Genomic DNA, 20,861 nt, shown 5'->3' with positions numbered 1-20,861 from the left:
AAATGTTGCTCCATCTTAAAAACTTCAGAAATCCTATGATCGCCCTTCTCCTTTTCTTCACAACCACATCTTTATAGAATCATCTGTAGCCCTCCTCCATTTGTGTGCATCCTTTGCTCTTCTATTTCTCTCCATTTTCTTCAAGCTTCCCCAACGTACTGTTACAAACTGCTAATACATCCTTAAATAGAGTAGATACTTCCCAGATTAAGCCATGCTTGAGTTCTCAGTATGGACACACTAAGCCCCTTACCTTTCTTGACATGCTCCATTCCTTTGGCTGAAGCCAAATGAATTTCGTTGTGCTCTCCTGGTGTTCCTCCCCAACTTTCTGGCCAGTCTTTTTTTGTCTCCTTGGTAGCCCTCTCTTTCTGTCATTAAGCTGTCTTTTATTCTTATTTTATTATACCCTTGGGCGATCCTAACTCTTCCTGTAATGTGTTGCAGAACCTTCAAGTTATTATCTTTAACCCCTTTTGCTGAGCTCTAGACATGCAAATATCAAAGACACCTCAAACTTTTTAACATGTCCCAAACTGGTTCATCTGTCTTGCCTGCAAATACGTTTCTCTGATGTTGCTGAGATGAGTGATGAGTGTGACATCCAAACGATTTTCCAATCCAGAAACCTGGGGATTACCCTTGGCTCTTCTATCCTTTCCCTCAGACGTCACCAGTCACAAAATATTTCTGATGCTAACTCATTAGTATCTTTCAAGTCCATTTACTTTTTACATCCCCATTGCTACTACCATCATCTAAGCCGTTATCAGCTCTCATCTAGAAAACTGCCACGGCTTCTAAACTGTTGCTATTGTTGTTGTTTGCTTACTTCCCTTTTAGTCAGTTTACTACAGTGTAGTTAACATGATCTTTTTTAAAAAGGAAGTCTCAGACCTTTCAGTGATTCCCATTGCCTCAAGAATTGCCTAGTGAGTTCAGATGCCTTAACATGGCTTGGATGATCATTAGTAACATTGCTTCTCCTCCTGTGCGTTCTCCTTTTTCATTCTGTATTTTAGCAGTAGTTGGTTAACAGACGTGGATTAATTGTCTCCTAGGTGTGGAGCCCTGTGTAAGTGCTAGGATATAGTACAGTCTTTATCCTCATCAGTATTGAATATCTGTCTGTTAGTATCAACAAGACGTCATTCTCTCGTTCCCTCCCCAGCTTTGCACATACTGTTTCCTCTACCTGGAATGTGTTGTCTTCTCCCACTCACTCCTGCTTCTGCTCTTACTCAGGAATTTGCACTCTGGCCCGCAGGGCATTCCAGTGCACTGCCTTTTTTTGTAGAGAAACGCTTTTTGGGTGCACAGCCACTGTCACCCCTTACGTGCTGTGTGGCTGCTCTCACACGACCGTGGCTCCGTTAGAACAGCTGCAGCAAAGGCCACGTGCCCCAGGAACAGGATGTTGTTTCCTGTCTGGGTCTTTTATAGGAAAAGCTTGCTAACCCTTTAAGTATTACTTTAATCACTTACACTCTGTGCTTTCATCATCAAAAATGTTTTTTCACAGTGCTTGATTAAAAGCTCTTTGAAACCAGGAGTTAGATCAGTCTTGCTTATAGCTCTTAGTGAGCTCTTAGTTCCTAGCATATATTAGGTGTTCGTAGTGATCCAAATAAATATTTGAATGAATGAATAAAAGTACCTTTATAAAGCATTTCAATCAATGAAAATTCTCAAACCCTTAATGTCCTTTAATAGTTAATTTTTTTTCTGAAATATAAACTTTGTTTTTTAGAGGTAAACAAGAAATTGAAAATTTGAAGGAAGAAGTGGAAAGTCTTAATTCTTTGATTAATGACCTACAAAAAGACATCGAAGGCAGTAGGAAAAGAGAATCTGAGCTACTACTGTTTACAGAAAAGCTCACTAGTAAGAATGCACAGCTTCAATCTGAATCCAATTCTTTGCAGTCACAGTTTGATAAACTTTCCTGTAGTGAAAGTCAGTTACAAAGCCAATGTGAACACATGAAACAGACAAATATGAATTTGGTAAGTATTAGTGTACATTTAACTTTTAAGGCAACACAGCAAGAAGCACAAATTAAATTTCCCTAAAGATGTAAACCTAATGGTGGATGATTAAGCTCTTTTTGGTGGGATAAGCACAGACTTTCTGATAATTTCCGACGCTTTGAGAAATGTCAGTTTTTCCTTTCAACTTATGTGTTTTTTAATAAAATTTCTCCCTAACATTGTTATGAAGAAGTATTTCACTTTTGAAAGTAAGAAAACCAGGATTTTTGTCATTCCTAACTGGAATTACCATGTATTTCTTAATAGGACTTTAAATTTCTGTATTTTTATAGCTTAAAAATGGTTTAATATTTCCAAGTTGTGAGGGGGTCTTAAGTTACTCTTAAAAATAATTTAAGACTTTAGTCCAAAACTACAGAGACCTATATCACATGTTGTTTTGCTTGTGTGAGGTGGCAGATGCATTAATATATCACTCCTCCCCTTCTGCCCCCACCCCACTTTACTGCATAAGAAATTTGAGGAACACAATAACCACCTGGTAAGGAGTGATGATAGAAGAATTTACTACCAAAGGGCTTGTATTTTTAAGGTCTTAAACTCTGGGCAGTAATTAAAACATATCAAAAATCGGTATTTTTATTTTAATATTTAGGAAAGTAGATTGTTAAAAGAAGAAGAACTGCGAAAAGAGGAAGTCCAGGCTCTGCAAGCTGAACTCACTTGTAGACAAACTGAAGTTAAAGCATTGAGTACCCAGGTTGAAGAATTAAAAGATGAATTAGTGACTCAAAGACGTAAACATGCCTCTAGTGTCAAGGATCTTACCAAACAACTTCAGCAAGGTATACAGTTCTTCTGCACTTAGAACTTAAATGTTCTTGTTTCTTTTTGTTGAAGGATTTATAGAAAAAATATATTTTACATTAGTTTCTCCCACATTGAGTAGAGCTGTAGGTTCTTTTTAATGTTCATAAACCAAATGACTGACTTTGTTGTTTCATAAATAGTTTAAAGCATGTTCTATGCTAAAATACATTTGTTCACAGAATCACAGAATAGAAGAATGGGGAAAGTGCCTTCCAGGACAGCAATGTCTAGACTTTGTTAATCACATGTTACTATCAATGAAAAGCATTTAAGTATTCGTTCTCCAATTTGTAAATTGTATACATGTATTACTCTATTTTATGCACATTAGAAAAACATGAAAAATATAAATTTAAGAAGATCAGATTAAGTAGAGTGCTAGTATTTTCTGCCTACACTTGTCTATGAATTGTTATGTACAGCATCTAGGGTACCTGCACCCACCTTGATGACCTCTAACTTAGAGATTGTTGAATCCTAACCCTAAATTTTAGGGGAAACTGAGATCCAGAAAAGTTATAAATTTCCAGAACACAATGATTGACAGCTAGAACTGGAACTCAAATTTCTGTCATTTAAAAATGTATACAGTTATGGAGTCTGCTATGTGATTGGATACGCAGATGAATAAGAGATAGTCTGACGTCCTGTTCTCTACTACTCCCCACTGTTTTATTTGTATTAAAATAGGGTCACATAAAGTAAAATGGTAAAAGAGACTTAGCATTTACTTAATAGAAATATATTCAGATACTTGCCAGAAGAATTTAGTTTTCATAGATGTAATTGAAGGGAAATTTGGGGGGATTTTCTGGTACTGTGGAGTTCTTTTAAATCTTTCAGGACTCCAGAAGTTAGGTTCTGTGTACCTAAGTGATGTCAGTATTGGTTGTTATCATAATATTATTTCCATGTACTTTGTATTTGACCTGTGCGTTTCTAAATGTCATTTTATGTGAATGAATGACCCTACAGACCTCCTGCTGAAAGTATGTATTCAAGAAATTTCTTTTGTTGCTTATGCCATTTTGGCCTAAGTGACTTTAGCAGTTAAAATCAGAGATAGTGGGGGCAGATGGTCATGATTGTTGTCACAAGTAATCCATTTCTTTTCCTGCAGCACGAAGAAAGTTAGATCAGGTTGAGAATGGAAGCTGTGATAAAGAAGTCAGCAGCATGGGAAGTCGTTCTAGTTCATCAGGTAAAAACTAATGCTTTTATAGTTGTTTTTCAGTGATTAGTTATCAAAAGAAATAGCATTTTTTGTTTTACAAGGTATCGATATGTTTTTCTTTAATTTTGAATTATAAAAAGCAGTGGTTATATACAATTACTTTGTAAAAAATACTTCCAGTTAAAACATTTAAGTTGTAATCATTACACAGGATTTTAAGTTTGTCATGGGGTTCTATACCATGTCTCCTTACCTCCTTTTCCTTACCTGCTTTTTCATTCTGTGCAACAATTTCTTCTTCCATTTTTCAGTTCAGATTTGTATCCATCTCTATGAAAGATATGGTATAGCATGTGTTCCGTTTTCTTTTTAATTTTATATTGCTTTTAACACCTGAGACCTAATGGGATGGGGTCATCATTATATTTCAGATAATATATATATGTATGTATTTCTGAATCTTTTTGCTTTTTCATGGTAAATATGCCTCTTGTTGAGTCGCTTAGTCGTGTTCAACTCTATTTGCAACCCCATGGACTGCAGCCCCTCCAGGCTCCTCTGTCTGTGGAATTCTCGAGGCAAGAATACTAGAGTGGGTTGCCATTTCTTTCTCCAAAAATGCCCCTAGTTTAAAACAAAAATTAATAGTCTATAAATTTGATTGATAGCATTGTGAGAATGATAATTAGCAAAATGTCAGCATATTTATCATATTTGGAATGCTAGGAACCATGCTGAATGCTTTAAACATATCTACTCACAGAATAGTCATGTGAGGTAAGTGTTGTAATTCCCATTTTATAAATGAGGAAACTTAAAATTCAGAGTGGTTCCATCAGTTCAGTTCAGTCACTCAGTCGTGTCCAACTCTTTGTGACCCCATGGACTGCAGCACGCCAGGCCTCCCTTTCCATCACCAACTCCTGGAATTTACTCAAACTTGTCCATTGAGTCGGTGATGCCATCCAACCATCTCATCCTCTGTCATCCCCTTCTCCTCCTGCCGTCAATCTTTCCCAGCATCAGGATCTTTTCAGATGAGTCAGCTCTTTGCATCAGGTGGCCAAAGTATTGAAGTTCCAGCTTCAGCATCAGTCCTTCCAATGAATATTCAGGACTGATTTCCTTTAGGATGAACTGGTTGACTTCAGCCATGAAATTAAAAGACATTTGCTCCTTGGAAGAAAAGTTAATGACCAGCTTAGACAGTGTATTAAAAAGCAGAGACATTACTTTGCCAACAAAGGTCTATCTAGTCAAAGCTATGGTTTTTCCAGTAGTCATGTATGAATGTGAGAGTTAGACCATAAAGAAAGCTGAGCTCCAAAGAATTGATACTTTTGAACTGTGGTGTTGGAGAAGACTCTTGAGAGTCCCTTGGACTGCAAGGAGGTCCAGCCAGTCTGTCCTAAAGGAAATCAGTCTTGACTTTCCCCAGATCCACAGTGACAGAACTCAGACTCTAGAGGCTGCATGCCACGACATTTTCACTGCCTCCCAGGAGTTGCACAGTAGGGGAAAAACATCATCAACTCTTATAATAGTGGAAAAATTGTATAGTAGAAAGAATATGGGTTTGAGATTACACATAGGTATTTAGATCCCAGCTCTACCATTTACTAGTATAAGAGTTGGGAATACCAGACCACCTGACCTACCTCTTGAGAAATCTGTATGCAGGTCAGGAAGCAACAGTTAGAACTGGACATGGAACAACAAACTGGTTCCAAATAGGAAAAGGAGTACATCAAGGCTGCATATTGTCACCCTGCTTATTTAACTTATATGTATAGTACATCATGAGAAACGCTGGACTGGAAGAAACACAAGCTGGAATCAAAATTGCCGGGAGAAATATCAATAACCTCAGATATGCAGATGACACCACCCTTATGGCACAAAGTAAAGAGGAACTAAAAAGCCTCTTGATGAAAGTGAAAGTGGAGAGTGAAAAAGTTGGCTTAAAGCTCAACATTCAGAAAACGAAGCTCATGGCATCCGGTCCCATCACTTCATGGGAAATAGATGGGGAAACAGTGTTGGACTTTATTTTTCTGGGCTCCCAAATCACTGCAGATGGTGACTGCAGCCATGAAATTAAAAGATGCTTACTCCTTGGAAGGAAAGTTACGACCAACCTAGATAGCATATTCAAAAGCAGAGACATTACTTTGCCAACAAAGGTCCGTCTAGTCAAGGCTATGGTTTTTCCTGTGGTCACATATGGATGTGAGAGTTGGACTGTGAAGAAGGCTGAGCACCGAAGAATTGATGCTTTTGAAGTGTGGTGTTGGAGAAGACTCTTGAGAGTCCCTTGGACTTCAAGGAGATGCAACCAGTCCATTCTGAAGGAGATCAGCCCTGGGACTTCTTTGGAAGGAATGATGCTAAAGCTGAAACTCCAGTACTTTGGCCACCTCATGCGAAGATTTGACTCATTGGAAAAGACTCTGATGCTGGGAGGGATTGGGGACCAGAGGAGAAGGGGATGACAGAGGATGAGATGGCTGGATGGCATCACTGATTCGATGGACGTGAGTCTGGGTGAACTCCGGGAGTTGGTGATGGACAGGGAGGCCTGGCGTGCTGCGATTCATGGGGTCGCAAAGAGTTGGACACGACTGAGCGACTGAACTGAACTGAACCTTGAATAAGATAGTATTACTTAACTTAAATCTACAAAATGGGATTGGAAAAAAATATGTCTTTATGGGATTAAAAAAGATTAGAAGTTCTTCTCAACGGATATTGGTAAAAAGAAATAGCCACCATTTACTTAGTGCTTACTGTATGCTGCTCTAAGCTCTTTGGACATAGTAACTCATTTAAATGAGGATAGCAGTCCAGTGAGGCAGATCATACCATGGTTCCCGGTTTTAAATGATGTGACTGTGATAGAGTCCAGAGTCGCAGAGCTACTGGGAGGACCAGCTCCAGAGCTTCAGCTACTGGTTATATTCTGTCTTGTGACTTTTTTCTCTTTCTGTGTGTCTCTGTTTAATTTTGGTGTCTTGAGTTTCTCATTTCTCTATTGCCACTTCATATTTCTGTTTTTTAGACCCTTTTTTTGTATCATCAGTCTATTCAAAAACAAGAACTCAGGTCAGATATGGTCAGATATGACTTGAGTTCTGTGCCCAGCTCTGTTAGATTGAATATTTGAAAATGATAATAGAAGAAATAATGCCTGAGATTAGAGTTGACTCCAGACTAAGTACAATAAGTTAAATTTTTTTTTTTTGGTCTTAGGGTCCCTCAATGCTCGAAGCAGTGCAGAAGATCGATCTCCAGAAAATACTGGGTCGTCAGTAGCTGTAGATAACTTCCCAGAAGTAGACAAGGCCATGCTGATTGAGAGGATAGTAAGGCTGCAAAAGGCACATGCCCGGAAAAATGAGAAGATAGAATTTATGGAGGATCACATCAAACAGCTGGTGGAAGAAATTAGGAAAAAAACAAAGTATGTATTTTTTTCCTCTTTGTGTGTTTGTTTATGGCTGTGCTGGGTTTCCATTGTCGCGTGCCAGCTTTCTCTAGTTGTGGGGAGCCGTGGCTCCTCTGCTTGTGATACTTCGGCTCCTCGTGGCGGAGGCTTCTCTTGTTGCAGACCACAGGCTCCAGGGTGCGTGGGCTTCAGCAGCTGTGGCACACGGGCTTAGTTGCCCCTTGGCACGTGAAATCCTCCCAGACCAGAGGTTGAACCTAGGTCCTCTGCAATTGGCAGGCGGATTCTTAACCACTGAACCACCAGGGAAGTCCCAAAGTGTGTGTTGTTATGGTACTGGGGTCTGTGTTCAGAATACCGTTATTCATACGATCAAGTTACTGAGTTCAAAATCAATTATATCAAGAGCCTTTCTTTCAAAAAATGGTTTTAAAACTATGATCATATAGTTCTCAATCTTTGATTGGTCACTTAGTTTTGTTCTAGGTTTTGGGAATACAGAAATGAAAGAAGGCATAGGTTTTTCCTTTAAGGTGATATAGAGTTCAGTAGGTGTTAAACTTGTTTACTAGAATAACTTTGAACTTAAAAATAGATTGTGCTCTGCTTAGCTTCTTATTTTCAAGCTGGTGGTTCTAAGAGATAATGGGGTTGTGGATTATCATTCCTGTTGAGCAGGACACAGTGAGGTATTACAGATTTAGGGGAAAATTTGCCCATGACTTTTATTAAAAAAATTTTTTTTAAAGTTACCGAAGCCATTCTTTTTTTCCACACATTTATTTGTATTTTTTTGTGTTTGTCTGTGCTGGGTCTCTGTTGCAGCATGTGGGATCTAGTTCCCCTACCAAGGATTGAAGCTGTGCCCCCTACATTGGGAGCATTGAATCTTAGCCACTGGACCACCAGGGACATCCCTGCCCATGACTTTTAAAAGAAAAAGAGGACAACACAAGTTTTAAGTTTAGTGACAAGAAAATAGAAAATATTAACTGAAACTGGAACATAAATTGTTCATGTATTTTGATTTACATAAGGAAAAAAATAGAGCCATGTTTATATATCTTAAATCTAAATACCATGTTTTAACAAAAATGGGATCATTTGAAAAGCCATCTGAATAAGAAAAATTCCCTTATTTTCTAAAAACTGCTAAGTTGCTTCAGTCATATCCGACTCTTTGTGACCCTATAGACTGTATATAGTCTACCAGGCTCCTCTGTCCATAGAATTCTCTAGGCAAGAATACTGGAGTGGGTTGCCATGCCCTTCTCCAGAGGATCTTCCCAACCCAGGGATTGAACCTGAGTCTTTTATGTCTCATTGGCAGGCTGGTTCTTTACCACTAGCGCCACCTGAGAAGCCCCTGTGTTCTAATATAGTTCTGTTATTAACCTAATAACGTAATTATTTTATTCATCATCTTTACACTTATGATTAGTTCACTCTTGAAAATTGCAGTGTTTATAAATTCTGCAGGAACGTAATTGTCATAGTGTTTTATTTTACAGAATAATTCAGAGTTATATTTTACGAGAAGAATCAGGCACACTTTCTTCAGAGGCATCTGATTTTAACAAAGTGCATTTAAGTAGGCGGGGTGGCATCATGGCATCTTTGTACACGTCCCATCCAGCCGATACTGGATTAACATTGGAACTCTCTTTGGAGATCAACCGGAAACTACAGGCTGTTTTGGAGGATACATTGCTGAAAAATATTACTTTGAAGGTATTTGTATTTCTCATTCACTTACCAACCAAGAAACATGGCAGAAATGATATTCAGTCTAACACATGGATGGACTATTTCTGTAATGAAGGGTAGCCATTGTTTCTATAGATGACATTTTATGTTTTTCTCTTTTTTAAAAATGTAATTTTTAAAATTAACAAGGAAAGAAAGAAATACCAAAAAAAAAAAAATTAGTATAGCTATTGGATAGACTCCCTAAGATGAGTCATTTGCTTTGCAATGGAAAGTCTTTGACATATATTACAATAGTTACAATTGATTACTGAGGCATTAAGATTGAAGTATTTATTTTCTAATGTATTTTCCAGCTATATTTTATTTTTTGCAGCTGTTATCTGACCCAGCTATTCTGTTTGTGCTGTTTGGGCCTTAATGGTTAGTAATGGGTTTAAAAAAAGTTTTAATCTGATAATACTTTTATGCACTAAAATTTGCTACAGCTTTAGTAAAAAGATTAAGTATGATTCTGAAGTATACAGGATTGCTACACTGAAAACATGTATGTGCAAAGTTTATCTCACATGGCAGATACGACTGTTTATCACTCTTTAGTTCAAAATTTAGGGAAAAATAGTTCAGATCAGATCTTTTTACTTATTACACTTAGTAGTTCTGTTTTCTTTTCCCTCTTTTTCTAACTGTTAAAGGAAAATCTGCAAACACTTGGAACAGAAATAGAACGTCTTATTAAACACCAGCATGAACTAGAGCAGAGGACGAAGAAAACCTAACGCAAAAGCTCTTCCTCAGTGAACAGACAAAAGCCACACACGGAGCAGGTGCCACTGCCCAGCACTGTTGGAAACTTCTCCCTGCTTTGTGTGTCAGCCAGTAAAAAGTTTGTTTTGCTTATCTGTATAAAGAAGTACCTTTTTACAATACAAATGCATTGCTGTGTGTACTGTAAGAATGTGAGCTCTGATGAAACTTGTTCTTGTACAGTGACAGCCTGTCATTGAATCTGAACCACTGAATTTAATTGGCTGATAGTCACATGAAGTGCTGAACATTACAACAAGGGCTTTTGAAAACCCCTTCTCTGTATTTCTTCCCTTTAAAATATATAATGTCAGAAATGATTTCACGTTCTAAAATTATGCATGAAAGGACAGGTGTTAATCATTCAGTAATACGCTATTTCTCCAACATGAATAAAACTAAAGAAATGAAGAAAGTTTTTGTTTTGACATTCTGATATAACATTTGCTTGTGTGTTAGGGACACCAGTGAGTTCTTAAATCCTTTGATCTTCATGGAAGCTGATAGGAAAGTGGCTCTCAGTGACCAGCAGGGATCGGGCGTGGATGCTTCTGTCAGGTTTCCTTATTTGTGCTAGGAACATTTTTTTCAGATGTGAATTGAGTTAATTGTTAAGTTTTTAAAAATCTCTAGTTACATAAACTATGATTTGAAATAATTTGCTCATTTAGAAAATTCCTGTGGACTTCAGTTGTATTTTAAAATGTGAAGTAAATTAGTCATTAGAACCAAGAGATGAATAACGAATTCTTTGAAACAGAAATACTTTAGTTTTACTGACATCAAGTATAAAGATAAATATAAGATACTTATGATGAACCAGTTCCCAAGAGAATCCAGCATAGGGCACTGTTAACCATTTTATCTGTGCACCATTCTTTACTGTTAGTTTACTTCCATGTTATAGTGGTGTGATCTTACAGCCCCTAAATGTGCTGTGTTTCGATATATTTATTTAAAACACAAAATAATTACGTCCTTGTAACCAAAGGAGTTTTAGAGCCAAATTTATGTATCCTATTGGATTTTTACAATATTTATTTAAGATAAGCACTCAAGTGTTGCTGGTCACAGTATCAGTATTTCTGTCACTGAATTTTTTTCTTGTCTCTTGTAATTTCTCACTGATTTTCTACATTTCGTTATATTCAGATCATTTCTGTAATGATACCTTGGCACATACACAGATGTTGCAGCAAGCTTCGTTTTTGTTTTGAATTTTTGCATCCTTCTTTTCCTCTCAAGAGAAGTAAGCATTGAGGTGATGGATTAAAAGCCTTTAAAGAATTGTATGGCTTTACCAGTTGGGCTGGGCTTTTGTTAGCAATGTCCCTTTAATGTATTTTAACTTTTTTTTTTTTTAAATCAACTTAGCATTGTGTAAAAAGATCATTTACTAAAGGCTAGATGATTCATTGTACCATCTTATTTTTTCTGTATGTTGAGTTAATAGCTTTCATCCAAAAACAAAATCTTTTCACTTCAAAATGGAAATATAAGTTCAGAAACACTTTATATTTAAAATAGCTGTAAAAGTTTTAGTCTTACCATAATGTGTCTTTTTACCAGTAATAATTTTATCAAAATAAAGAAATGAGGGTAAGTGCAATCACATCTGAATTATTTTCCTAGTTGTTTTTGATAATAGTATTGATGCTCCCAAAGACTAGTCAATGTAACTAAATTTTTACAGCTTCTTATGTGATATAGGTTCATACACTACAGTATTTGTTTTTTTCCTTCCAAGACACAAAATATGTTAATGGAGACCAAACAGTGGTCAGATCTACAGTATTCTATGTCTGTACACTTTAAAAATATATATGTACGTACACACACACATTTTTGCATACATATATTGCATATGAAAATGAAACATTCCAATATTAACATTTGTGCCAGCATTCAAAGACGTTTAATGGTTAAACAGTTTTAGAAGAATGCAGTTATAAACCATATATTGACTTACTATTACTCCCCCCATAAATGTAAGGAACTGTGGAAAATTTGAAGAAAATGCTTTATTTTCCTTTTGTTCTTTAGTTTCTACTATATCCTTTTGTATATAGATCATGACTGAGCAAAAGTGTGTACAGCAAAGTGCATTTATCAGATCTCTCTCTAGACTGACCCACAGATCCTGATTAAGCATTTAGAAGGCAATATATGGAAAGAAGAATGGGGTGTCCAGAAAAGGAAAATGGTTGGATAAATGATAAACTTCTGGGAGAAATTTTGGTTTGTCTGTTTATTATTAATTAAACACATCAAAGGCTGTTTTTGTTAGCGCCATTTTGATTTCTTTGAGGAGGAAATTATTTTTGTGTGTGTGTATACATACACGTGCACTTTACTAGGTTTTAATTTTAAAACAGGCCAAATTTTAACAGGCTAAAGTCTGAAGTGGTATGGGAAAAGGCAGTCACAGTAAGTATGCACTTTACTAGGTTTTAATTTTAAAGTGAATACTTACTGTGACTGCCTTTTCCCCATACCACTTCAGAGTTTAGCCTGTTAAGCTCTAAGGATTGAAAATGGTGGATGTGAACAGTAGAATGAGTTTAAACTTCGTTTGTTTGTTTTTTAAACTTTCTATCCATAACCATTTAAAGCAATTTATCTTGAAATTAAAGTTTGTCAGGCTACCAACAAATGTTATTTTTTCATATAATAAACACATTTATTGAAAACCCCTTTATTGCCAGGCACCATATAGGGTGTCAACATTATACTGTAGACAGGCTAGACAGGGCAGTTCGTGTCCGCATGGGGCTTATGGTCTAGTGAAAACCGCTGGGAGGCAGTCTTTGAGTCTCTGCAGCCCACAACCAGCCCTTGTCATAGGAGGTTAATGCACTTGGCAAGTAGGTGATCCAGAAGTCTCGCTCTGGCATGATGCTTTGGGAAGTGAATCCTTGCTGAGGTACACTGGGAGCAGATTGTTTTTTTTGTGATGGTTCTGCACATTTCCTAACTTTTCACAGTTTGATGTTTAATTATTGTTTTAAGAAGGGGAAAAAAAATCCAGTGACCATAAAATGGCACTTAATTTTTGCCATTTTAGTAAGTTATTAATGTCCACTTGATGCTTATAAAGATGAACCTAATCATGGTGTCATGTTTGTTTCTAAATTGTTTTGCAGTATATTATTTTCTAAAGATTTTTACATATAATTTCAGATGAGGATTTATCAGTAGAAGAAAAAAAGCACTAGAAACCATTAATACTGTAAATGTTGTATATGTTACCCTGATGAAAATATTTTATTTTTATCAATCATGGTATTCCATATGGTTAATTTGCCTTATGAATGCTGGATTCAGTGGTCTGTCTTCCAATAACCTTCTTTTTAAAACAAAAGATTTCTTTTTTGACACTAAGATTGTTCATGTTTAATACCGGTTGGTGGCACTAGAAACCTGAAAAATTTTCAAGACTGAACAAGAGAAGATAATCAAAAGAGAATCCAAATAGAATTTTTCAGGAAAATAAATGAAAAATATAATTGTATATTAAAGATGTATTTTTCTTCTGAAATGAAATTCTTTTTTAAAATGCATATAGCTGTCCATTTTGACTATGATGAAACTTGTTTATCTTCCAAAGTTCATATATATATATATGTGTGCATTGTACAGATAATCTTTAGTTTGATTACACTGTTCATTTTGTAAATATCTTTCTGTATAAAATGAAGCTTTTCAAGAGAATTTTATGTATATACTGTACTTATTAAATAGGAAATGCCTGTTTACCAAGTTGTATTTTACTGGCATCTTTGATTATTTACACATACCACTACTAACAGACTGATTCTCCAGACATCAGAAGACTGAAATTGCTTGAATGTTCCTTTTTAAACCAGATTAATAAGAATTTTTGCTTTCCATTTTTGTCTTTATTCTACTAATTACAAGTCCGTGAACAATAGTAAACTAATTGAATGCCATGTTGTATTTTAAATTTTTGTCTAAATCTGGCCTTTTGTAAAAGGCTGCCTAGGTGAAAATTTCTCATTGAACTTGACAAGCCAGTAATAAATTCAGATTTTCCACAAAACTATGGAACTTACTTGCCCAAATTATGTAGGTTTAATAATAAAGACCTAATAGGTTCAATAAAAAGATATTGAAATGGCATTAGCTTCATACAGGTAACATGTATAATGGATATTTCACATCGTGGTGTGTTGTTTTCCGTTTCTCATAACAGTTCAGATACACACAGATTATGCCACATTCCTTAACGAGTTCAGTATTGGAAAGAATCTCCTGAAATCAGGATCCTTAAAATAAAGGTACAGTTAATAGGATTGAGGAAGCTTTGCTGACTTACTTAGTAATCTGTTTTCAGCGGCTTCTAGATTTGTTTGCAAGAGAAAGGAGTATATAAAAGAAGAGTCAGTTTTTGGAAGAGGATAGCTTATGGTTCTTAACTGGTCAGTGTGACCTGCAGTTAGGAAGGACCGTTCCAATGGACTTAAATCCAAGACTGCTTTTTTTTTTTTTTTTAATGATTTCTTTTTAAAAAATGTATATTTTGGCTGCGCTGGGTCTTTGTTGCTGCATGCGGGCGTTCTCTAGTTGCAGTGAGCAGGGTCTTCTCTTCATTGCAGGGCGCGGCCTTCTCACTGAGGTGGCTTCTCGTTGCAGAGCACCGGCTCGAGTTGCAGTATGCTGGCTCCGTAGCTCTGGTGCACGGGCTCAGTTGCTTCTCGGCCTGTGGACTCTTCCCGGACCAGGGATGGAAGCTGTGTCCTCTGCGCTAGCAGGCGAATCCTTATCCACTGTGCCACCAGGGAAGTCCTGCCTTTTCTTACTAAAGTCTGCTTCAATCAGTGAGTGCAGGATGGGTGCACACTTCTTCAAGAGGACCAGCAACTTGGGAGGATGCCTCTGGCTGACCAGGGCTAATGCCGAGAACAGTGTGACCAGACCAGATGCCCCTGCCCCTGCAGAGATGCACTATTAATTCCTAAATTACATTTAGGAGACTTGATTCTAATTTTTTAAAAGAAGCACCCACTGAAGTCATATCCTATTTCTGAGAGATTTTCAGCCTTTTGAATTGTCCGAAGGCTGTGCTGCTAGCCAGTCAGATGATCTACCCATAATTGCATTTCAGAAAAAAGGGAAGAGGTAGGGTGTTACATCTGAAAGAGGAGTCCCTGCCATTTAACCCAGTGCAAAAAGAGTTCTATTGAAATTTTAGGATTCACTGAAATACAGAGTTAGCCAACTTTTAGTTACATTTACTTGGAAACTAAATACTGGAATGGCTTTGCATATCATCCATTTCACTGTGTTTTTATTTTTCAAAGACCCAAGGGCAAGATGTGTTTTCAGCATCCTTACATGTTACTTGTCCCAAAGCAGTTAAGCCTGCCGTGGTATTTCTTAGGTTCTTTTTTATGAAGTCTGACCAAATGCTGCCATTGATCTAGTGTGCCCGCCAACACGACAGAAACACTTTCAGCTCTTCCCACCAGAGCCCCCAATAGATCCCAACTCCCCCACCAAAACCCAACTCCCTAGAGTTCATGCTAAAGGCCTGGCTATTGCTTTGGGCTCTGAACCAGCTTCTCCCTGGATTTGAATGTTTTTGTGTTATTTGTTATTTTTGTGTTATCTAGGCAAGCCTGGAAGGATGGAGGGAGAACCTGCTTGGGACTCGCAGGCCAAGAAAAGTCTCTTGCTTGCTTCCTAATTGGAATCCAGAATCCACCTTCTTATAGAAATGGTATTTTCAAACAGTGACTAACTCTAATCAAAATTTATGGGCTAGAAGGCTGTGTGTGTTTGCCTGTAACGTTTATTACATTTTTTTCTTTACTTTTATGTGGTTAAATGCTTTCTAAGCTCCAAGGCACCAACTTTCCAAAAAAAAAGTTAAAGCAGAGGCTTGGAAGCTTCAAGGCAGAATGGTGTGCCACACACTCAAGCCCCAGATACCTCCTGAGAAATTCGATGATCCAATATTACAGTCTCACAAAGGTGTCCTGAAGTCTCAGAAGTCAGTCTGAGTCACTTGTTTGCCAAGTCCGTCTTCTAAAGCACAAAGGTTGCTGATGATTTTTAAAGATGGCACTCTACCTGCAGGCACAGTGTAGTTTCATTTCAGTAACAAATTTAGGATAAAGCGGAAGAGAATTTTTCCTTTTGTCTCTGTCCACACTCCTATCTCCCACACACAACTTAACACACACCCAAAACAACACTGTTGCCCAGAGCTGGTTTGGCTGTCTCTTGAGTTTCCAACCTTCATCACTTCCTTCAAATTCTGCTGGGATAGGCTTTTTTTACAAGTCAGTCAAGTGAGGAAGAGATGAAAGGGAAAAACGATAAAGTTCAGCAAGATGCCTTGTCACATTCAGTTCCTTGTCAAATTGCTATTGTGATGGTGGAAGTGCTCTACTGTATCATAGATAGGTTTGCCTCTGCTATGGATGGTATGCCACAGGAGGCAGGACCCACATAACGTGGCTGTTTATAGAGGATGTTCCATAGTGATTCCTGATGTCACTGCACATTTTTGTAAGTTCAACTAGAGATGTACAGTTTAACATATATGTATTATTTTTTAAAAGGAGGGGATTTCCAGAAAGTTAAACACTGAATAGAAAACACTAAACACTAGAAGAAATTACTTTGATTGTGTATTGAGAGGGGAATGGAGGAGGAGGTGCCAGGTTTAAGGACTGTTCCAGTTTTTTAAAGGATAGAAGTGAAAGTGAAAATCTGTCGTGTCTGACTCTTTGAGACCCCTTGGATGTCCATGGAGTTCTCTAAGCCAGAATACTGGAGTGGGTAGCCTTTCCCTTCTCCAGGGGATCTTCCCAACCCAGCAATCGAACTCAGGTTTCCCGCATTGCAGGTGGACTCTTTACCAGCTGCGCCACAGGGGAAGCCCAAGAATCCAGGAGTGGGCAGCCTGTTTCTCCAGTGAATCTTCCCGACCCAGGAATCAAACCGGGATCTCCTGCACTGCAGCTGGATTCTTTACCAACTGAGCTATCAGAGAAGCCCCTTTTAAAAGGATAAATTCATGTATTATATAATTTAAAGTTGATTCTATTAAAACTTCCCCTCTAAAAAGAAAAAAAAAAAGCCAGTCAATCCTGAGAAACAATTACTCAGAGTATACTGAAATGTTTTTCTAGATTAATTTCTGCCTTAAATGCTCATTAACAGATCAGTAGGTGTCATAGAGTGGTGGGCATGAGAAGCAGAGACTTTATCAGGTTTGGGGGTGGGTAGGGTAGAGGTAAGGACCAAGTTCAAGTGAAGGTGAGGTCTGCAGAAATGGGTTGAGGGCCCTGAGTCTCATGTTCTGATACAGCTGGTTGCATGATCCCTCCAACAATGAAGTTAAAAGCCCCTCTGATTGGTTTTGGACACTTGTCAGCATAAGAAAAGTAGTTTCCTATATGAGCATGGTTTGTCCTGCGAGATGCTCTTACAGGTTCTAAGGGTTTACCCAATGCTGTACTTACTTAGCCCAATAGCATTTAGGACCTAGTGTCTCTGGTCAGAAATAAATATAATGTACTATATTGCTTTTGCATGTTAAGAATGTGTGTTTTCCTTTTAAAATGATAAGGAACACAGTTAAAGCACAAATATATCCATGAGTGGGTTGAAGTCATAATTAGATTCTTTTTCTTTGTATTAATATGGTTTAAACAAAAAGACCAATCAACTGTTAAAAGAAGATGGATGTGCAAGCTCGGGTGATTTAGCAGACTCTTAGCTGGAGACTTGGCACCTCTCTTTTCTTCCTCTTTCTGATTGTCTTTTGACTAAGCTCTTCCTCTAACTGTGATCAGAGAAGTAGAAAAATCAGTCATTTTGTTCTCTGTAACCTCAGTAGTGGTTTTGCAGAGGACTCAGTTAATGGATGATACTATAATTTTTTCAGCACTTTGGGTTCCTTAAGCTTCTGAATTACCTGTGGGTATATCTTTTCTTGCTGCCCTGTTGGTGACTGTAATGGGGCCTCCCTTTCCGGCCCCATCTTCATCTAAGGCAGCTGGAGAACGCTGAGGGATGTAAAATGATCCGGACACGGACTTGCATGACCCTGCCCTGCCACTGATTGTGAAACCTTAAACACATAACCTCTTTGAGCTTCAGTTTTCTCACCTGTAAAATGGGGATGATAAAACGCACTTTGCAGAGCTGTTCTGAGGATTAAATTGGGCACTGAATGCGGAAGAACTGTGTAGACTGTGAAGCTCTGAGATGTGGCCAGATAAGCTAAATCTTTAAAAAGAAAGGGGTAATTCCTGTTTTTGCAAATACTATTATTAAAATGTTGAAGGATGCATATATAATTGTATTACAAAGATTATTGCTTTAATAGAATAGCCTTTACAACAGAGTGAAAAAGCACTGTTAAATATACAACTGTCCATGTATGTAAAGGCGAAGTTCTGATTAGATTCATAGACTCAACAGTGGCTTCCCCTGAGGCGTGCTGCACTTTCTTTAAAAAGATTTTTTAATGTGAATGCTTCCCTGAGATTGCCCTGTACACACTGCTGTGTCATTTGTTTGTGGCTGTGCTGGGTCTCCACTGCTGTGTGTGGGCTTTCTCTAGTTGCAGAGAGAGGGGGCTGCTCTCTAATTGGAGTTCACGGGTTTCTCATGGAGGTGGCTTCCTTGTTGTGGAGCATGGCTCTAAGCACATGGGCTTCAGTAATTGCAGCACAGGGGCTCATTAATTGTGAGTCCCCTGCTCTAGAGCCATGCAGGCTTCAGAAGGCATGTAGAACCTTCCTGGACCAGGGATCGAGCCCATGTCTCCTGCATTGACAGGTGGATTCTTATCCACTGGACATGGACTTGGATGTATCCCACCAGGGAAGTCCCTGGTATACTTTCATATTTCACTTTAAATTCTTGTTTCCAAGATATTTTTCAATGAGTGTGTGCTCTTTTGCTATAGGTGGCTTGTAAAATTGTATTCTAAGAATCATATCACATGCCAGGCACCATAGGAGGTGCATAGTAAGAGAAAGAGGGCAGGGATGGAGATTATATACAAACACACACATACTTATTATCTAGAAAGATCCTATTGTTCAACTTTCTAATTCTCCTGAAAGAGATTGTTCAGCTTCCTCATACAGTTGGAAAGAGGTAAGAGAAGGTGATGTATTGCCAGTGTTCGTTTGAGCAGCATTCCCTGAAAAGATCTATAATTCAAGTCTAGCGTCAGACCCGTGCTGCCTGGAGACACCTGCAGCCTGATGCTGTTTCTGAAGGTGGGACAGCAGGTGCAGTGGCTGAAGGATGAGAATAAGTAATGAGAAGGATGCAGGTGCCTTTGAACTTACTCTTTCCAGCCAACCCCATCCTCTTATGCACAGCCACTGAGGTGTCAGTAGGGAGAGTGTTTAGATGGCTGGACCTTTAAAATTAAGATGTTTTGGACATGGTCACACAGACTCTGTGCTAAAGGCCAGGTTCTACTGTGGACGTACTGGGGGTGTTTCACCTTTGCTAGGAAGGAGGGAGAAAAGGGAGGAAAACACGACAGGGCTTGGAATTCTACTAATACCAGCCAAAGGAAGGTGTTGGCAACACTTGCCTCCTTTAGTCCTTGGGTCAGGGGGTTTAACCAGGGCTCCGATTTCAGCCACCCCAGCTTAAAACCAGGCAATGGTGTGCCGTTGAAGACAGGAAGGCAGACAGGTGCTGGCAACTGACCATGTGTCCACCCCGGCACAAGGTTGGCTTTCTCTGAATTTAAGAAAGCTCCATCGTCAATATTTCATTTAGGTTCTGTGGTGCTTTTCAAAGCAATGTAGATAACTCAAGCACGGCTCCTGAGTCAGTGTGTGTATGTTTAAACATTTTACATTTTATTTTTTAATTAATTGTTTAGGCTGTGCTGGGTCTTTGTTGCAGAGTCAGGGCTTTTCCTTTTCTCTAGTTGCCAGGCTTAGTAGTTGCTGCCCACAGGCTTAGTTGGGATGTGGGATCTTGGTTCCTTGACCGAGGATGGAAACTGCGTCCCCTGCCAGGTGAATTCTTAACCTCTGGACCACCAGGGAAGTCCCTCAAGGTGTGTTTTGATAGAACTCAGGCTGTGTTTGCAGCCACTAAGATTCAATCCTTAAGCTAAGCCAGATACACATGTAAAATAATTCTCCATCCTTTTCTAGATTTTCTGCCTGCTTTTGGATTATTTTGTACAATTCAATTATATTTCCATAATTGGCTTACGAGTTAATCCTCTTTGTAAAATGTCTTAGTGGTTGCCCTGGGGTTTACAAAATATCTTAAAAACATGAAATGCTTTATTTATTCATGAGTCATCACTGTGTAGGGGCCACATGAATTCTGTGATGGACCCAAATTTATTACACGTGCTGCTGGAGCAAGCACCTTTTTTAGATTTTATTCTGCCTGTTTTAGAGTTGAACGATGAGAAGCAAAGACTGCAGGGCCATGTGGACCACAGCTCTCAGAGATGGAGGAAGGCTTGAGAGAGCATCTAGGCTTACGGCAAACAGACTTTCAGGTCCCACAGGCTAATAACATTTCAGAAACAAAATTCTGAGCTTGCAGACTTATTCTGCTAAGTGAGGATCAAAAAGAATTGCCATTTATCACCATAATTTCATGAAAGAGGAAGCTTTAACACTTTTCAAAAGAGGCTGAAAGATTTAACATTTAAATTGCATGAGTTTAGTACTGTGAAAAGCTCTATTTATTTTTCTCCCCTCAGTGGAGTCTGGTATTTGAAAATCACAGATCCACTCCAGCCACTCAGTATAAGAGGAGGGGAAAGGCCCATGGGAGGAAGTGATCTGCCTGAGGTCACACTTTGCCAGGCTTTTCCTTGCTCCAGAAGCACCGA

The 20,861-nt window shown here is 38.3% G+C and overlaps 1 protein-coding gene across 4 annotated transcripts in view; it reads left to right on the top strand.

The window, feature by feature from the left end:
* The window catches only part of CCDC186 (coiled-coil domain containing 186), a 45,920-nt gene extending 32,577 nt beyond the window's left edge, over positions 1-13,343 (top strand). For 3 of the 4 annotated variants that reach the window (XM_070780873.1, XM_070780874.1, XM_070780875.1), the window contains exons 11-16: positions 1,751-2,006; positions 2,647-2,836; positions 3,982-4,062; positions 7,285-7,495; positions 8,977-9,211; positions 9,883-13,343. In XM_070780873.1, the coding sequence (XP_070636974.1) occupies positions 1,751-2,006; positions 2,647-2,836; positions 3,982-4,062; positions 7,285-7,495; positions 8,977-9,211; positions 9,883-9,966 (1,057 nt within the window). In that variant the 3' untranslated portion in view covers positions 9,967-13,343. The remainder of the gene's footprint in view (positions 1-1,750; positions 2,007-2,646; positions 2,837-3,981; positions 4,063-7,284; positions 7,496-8,976; positions 9,212-9,882) is intronic. The other variant, XM_019952982.2, reaches the window with a different exon arrangement.
* The last annotated feature ends 7,518 nt before the right edge of the window (positions 13,344-20,861 follow it).

The sequence above is a fragment of the Bos indicus genome, chromosome 26 (assembly GCF_029378745.1).
Source record: "Bos indicus isolate NIAB-ARS_2022 breed Sahiwal x Tharparkar chromosome 26, NIAB-ARS_B.indTharparkar_mat_pri_1.0, whole genome shotgun sequence".
Lineage (NCBI taxonomy): Eukaryota > Metazoa > Chordata > Mammalia > Artiodactyla > Bovidae > Bos > Bos indicus.
The sequence above is the reverse complement of the archived record's forward strand: the minus strand, read 5'-3'. Positions and strand labels throughout refer to the sequence as shown.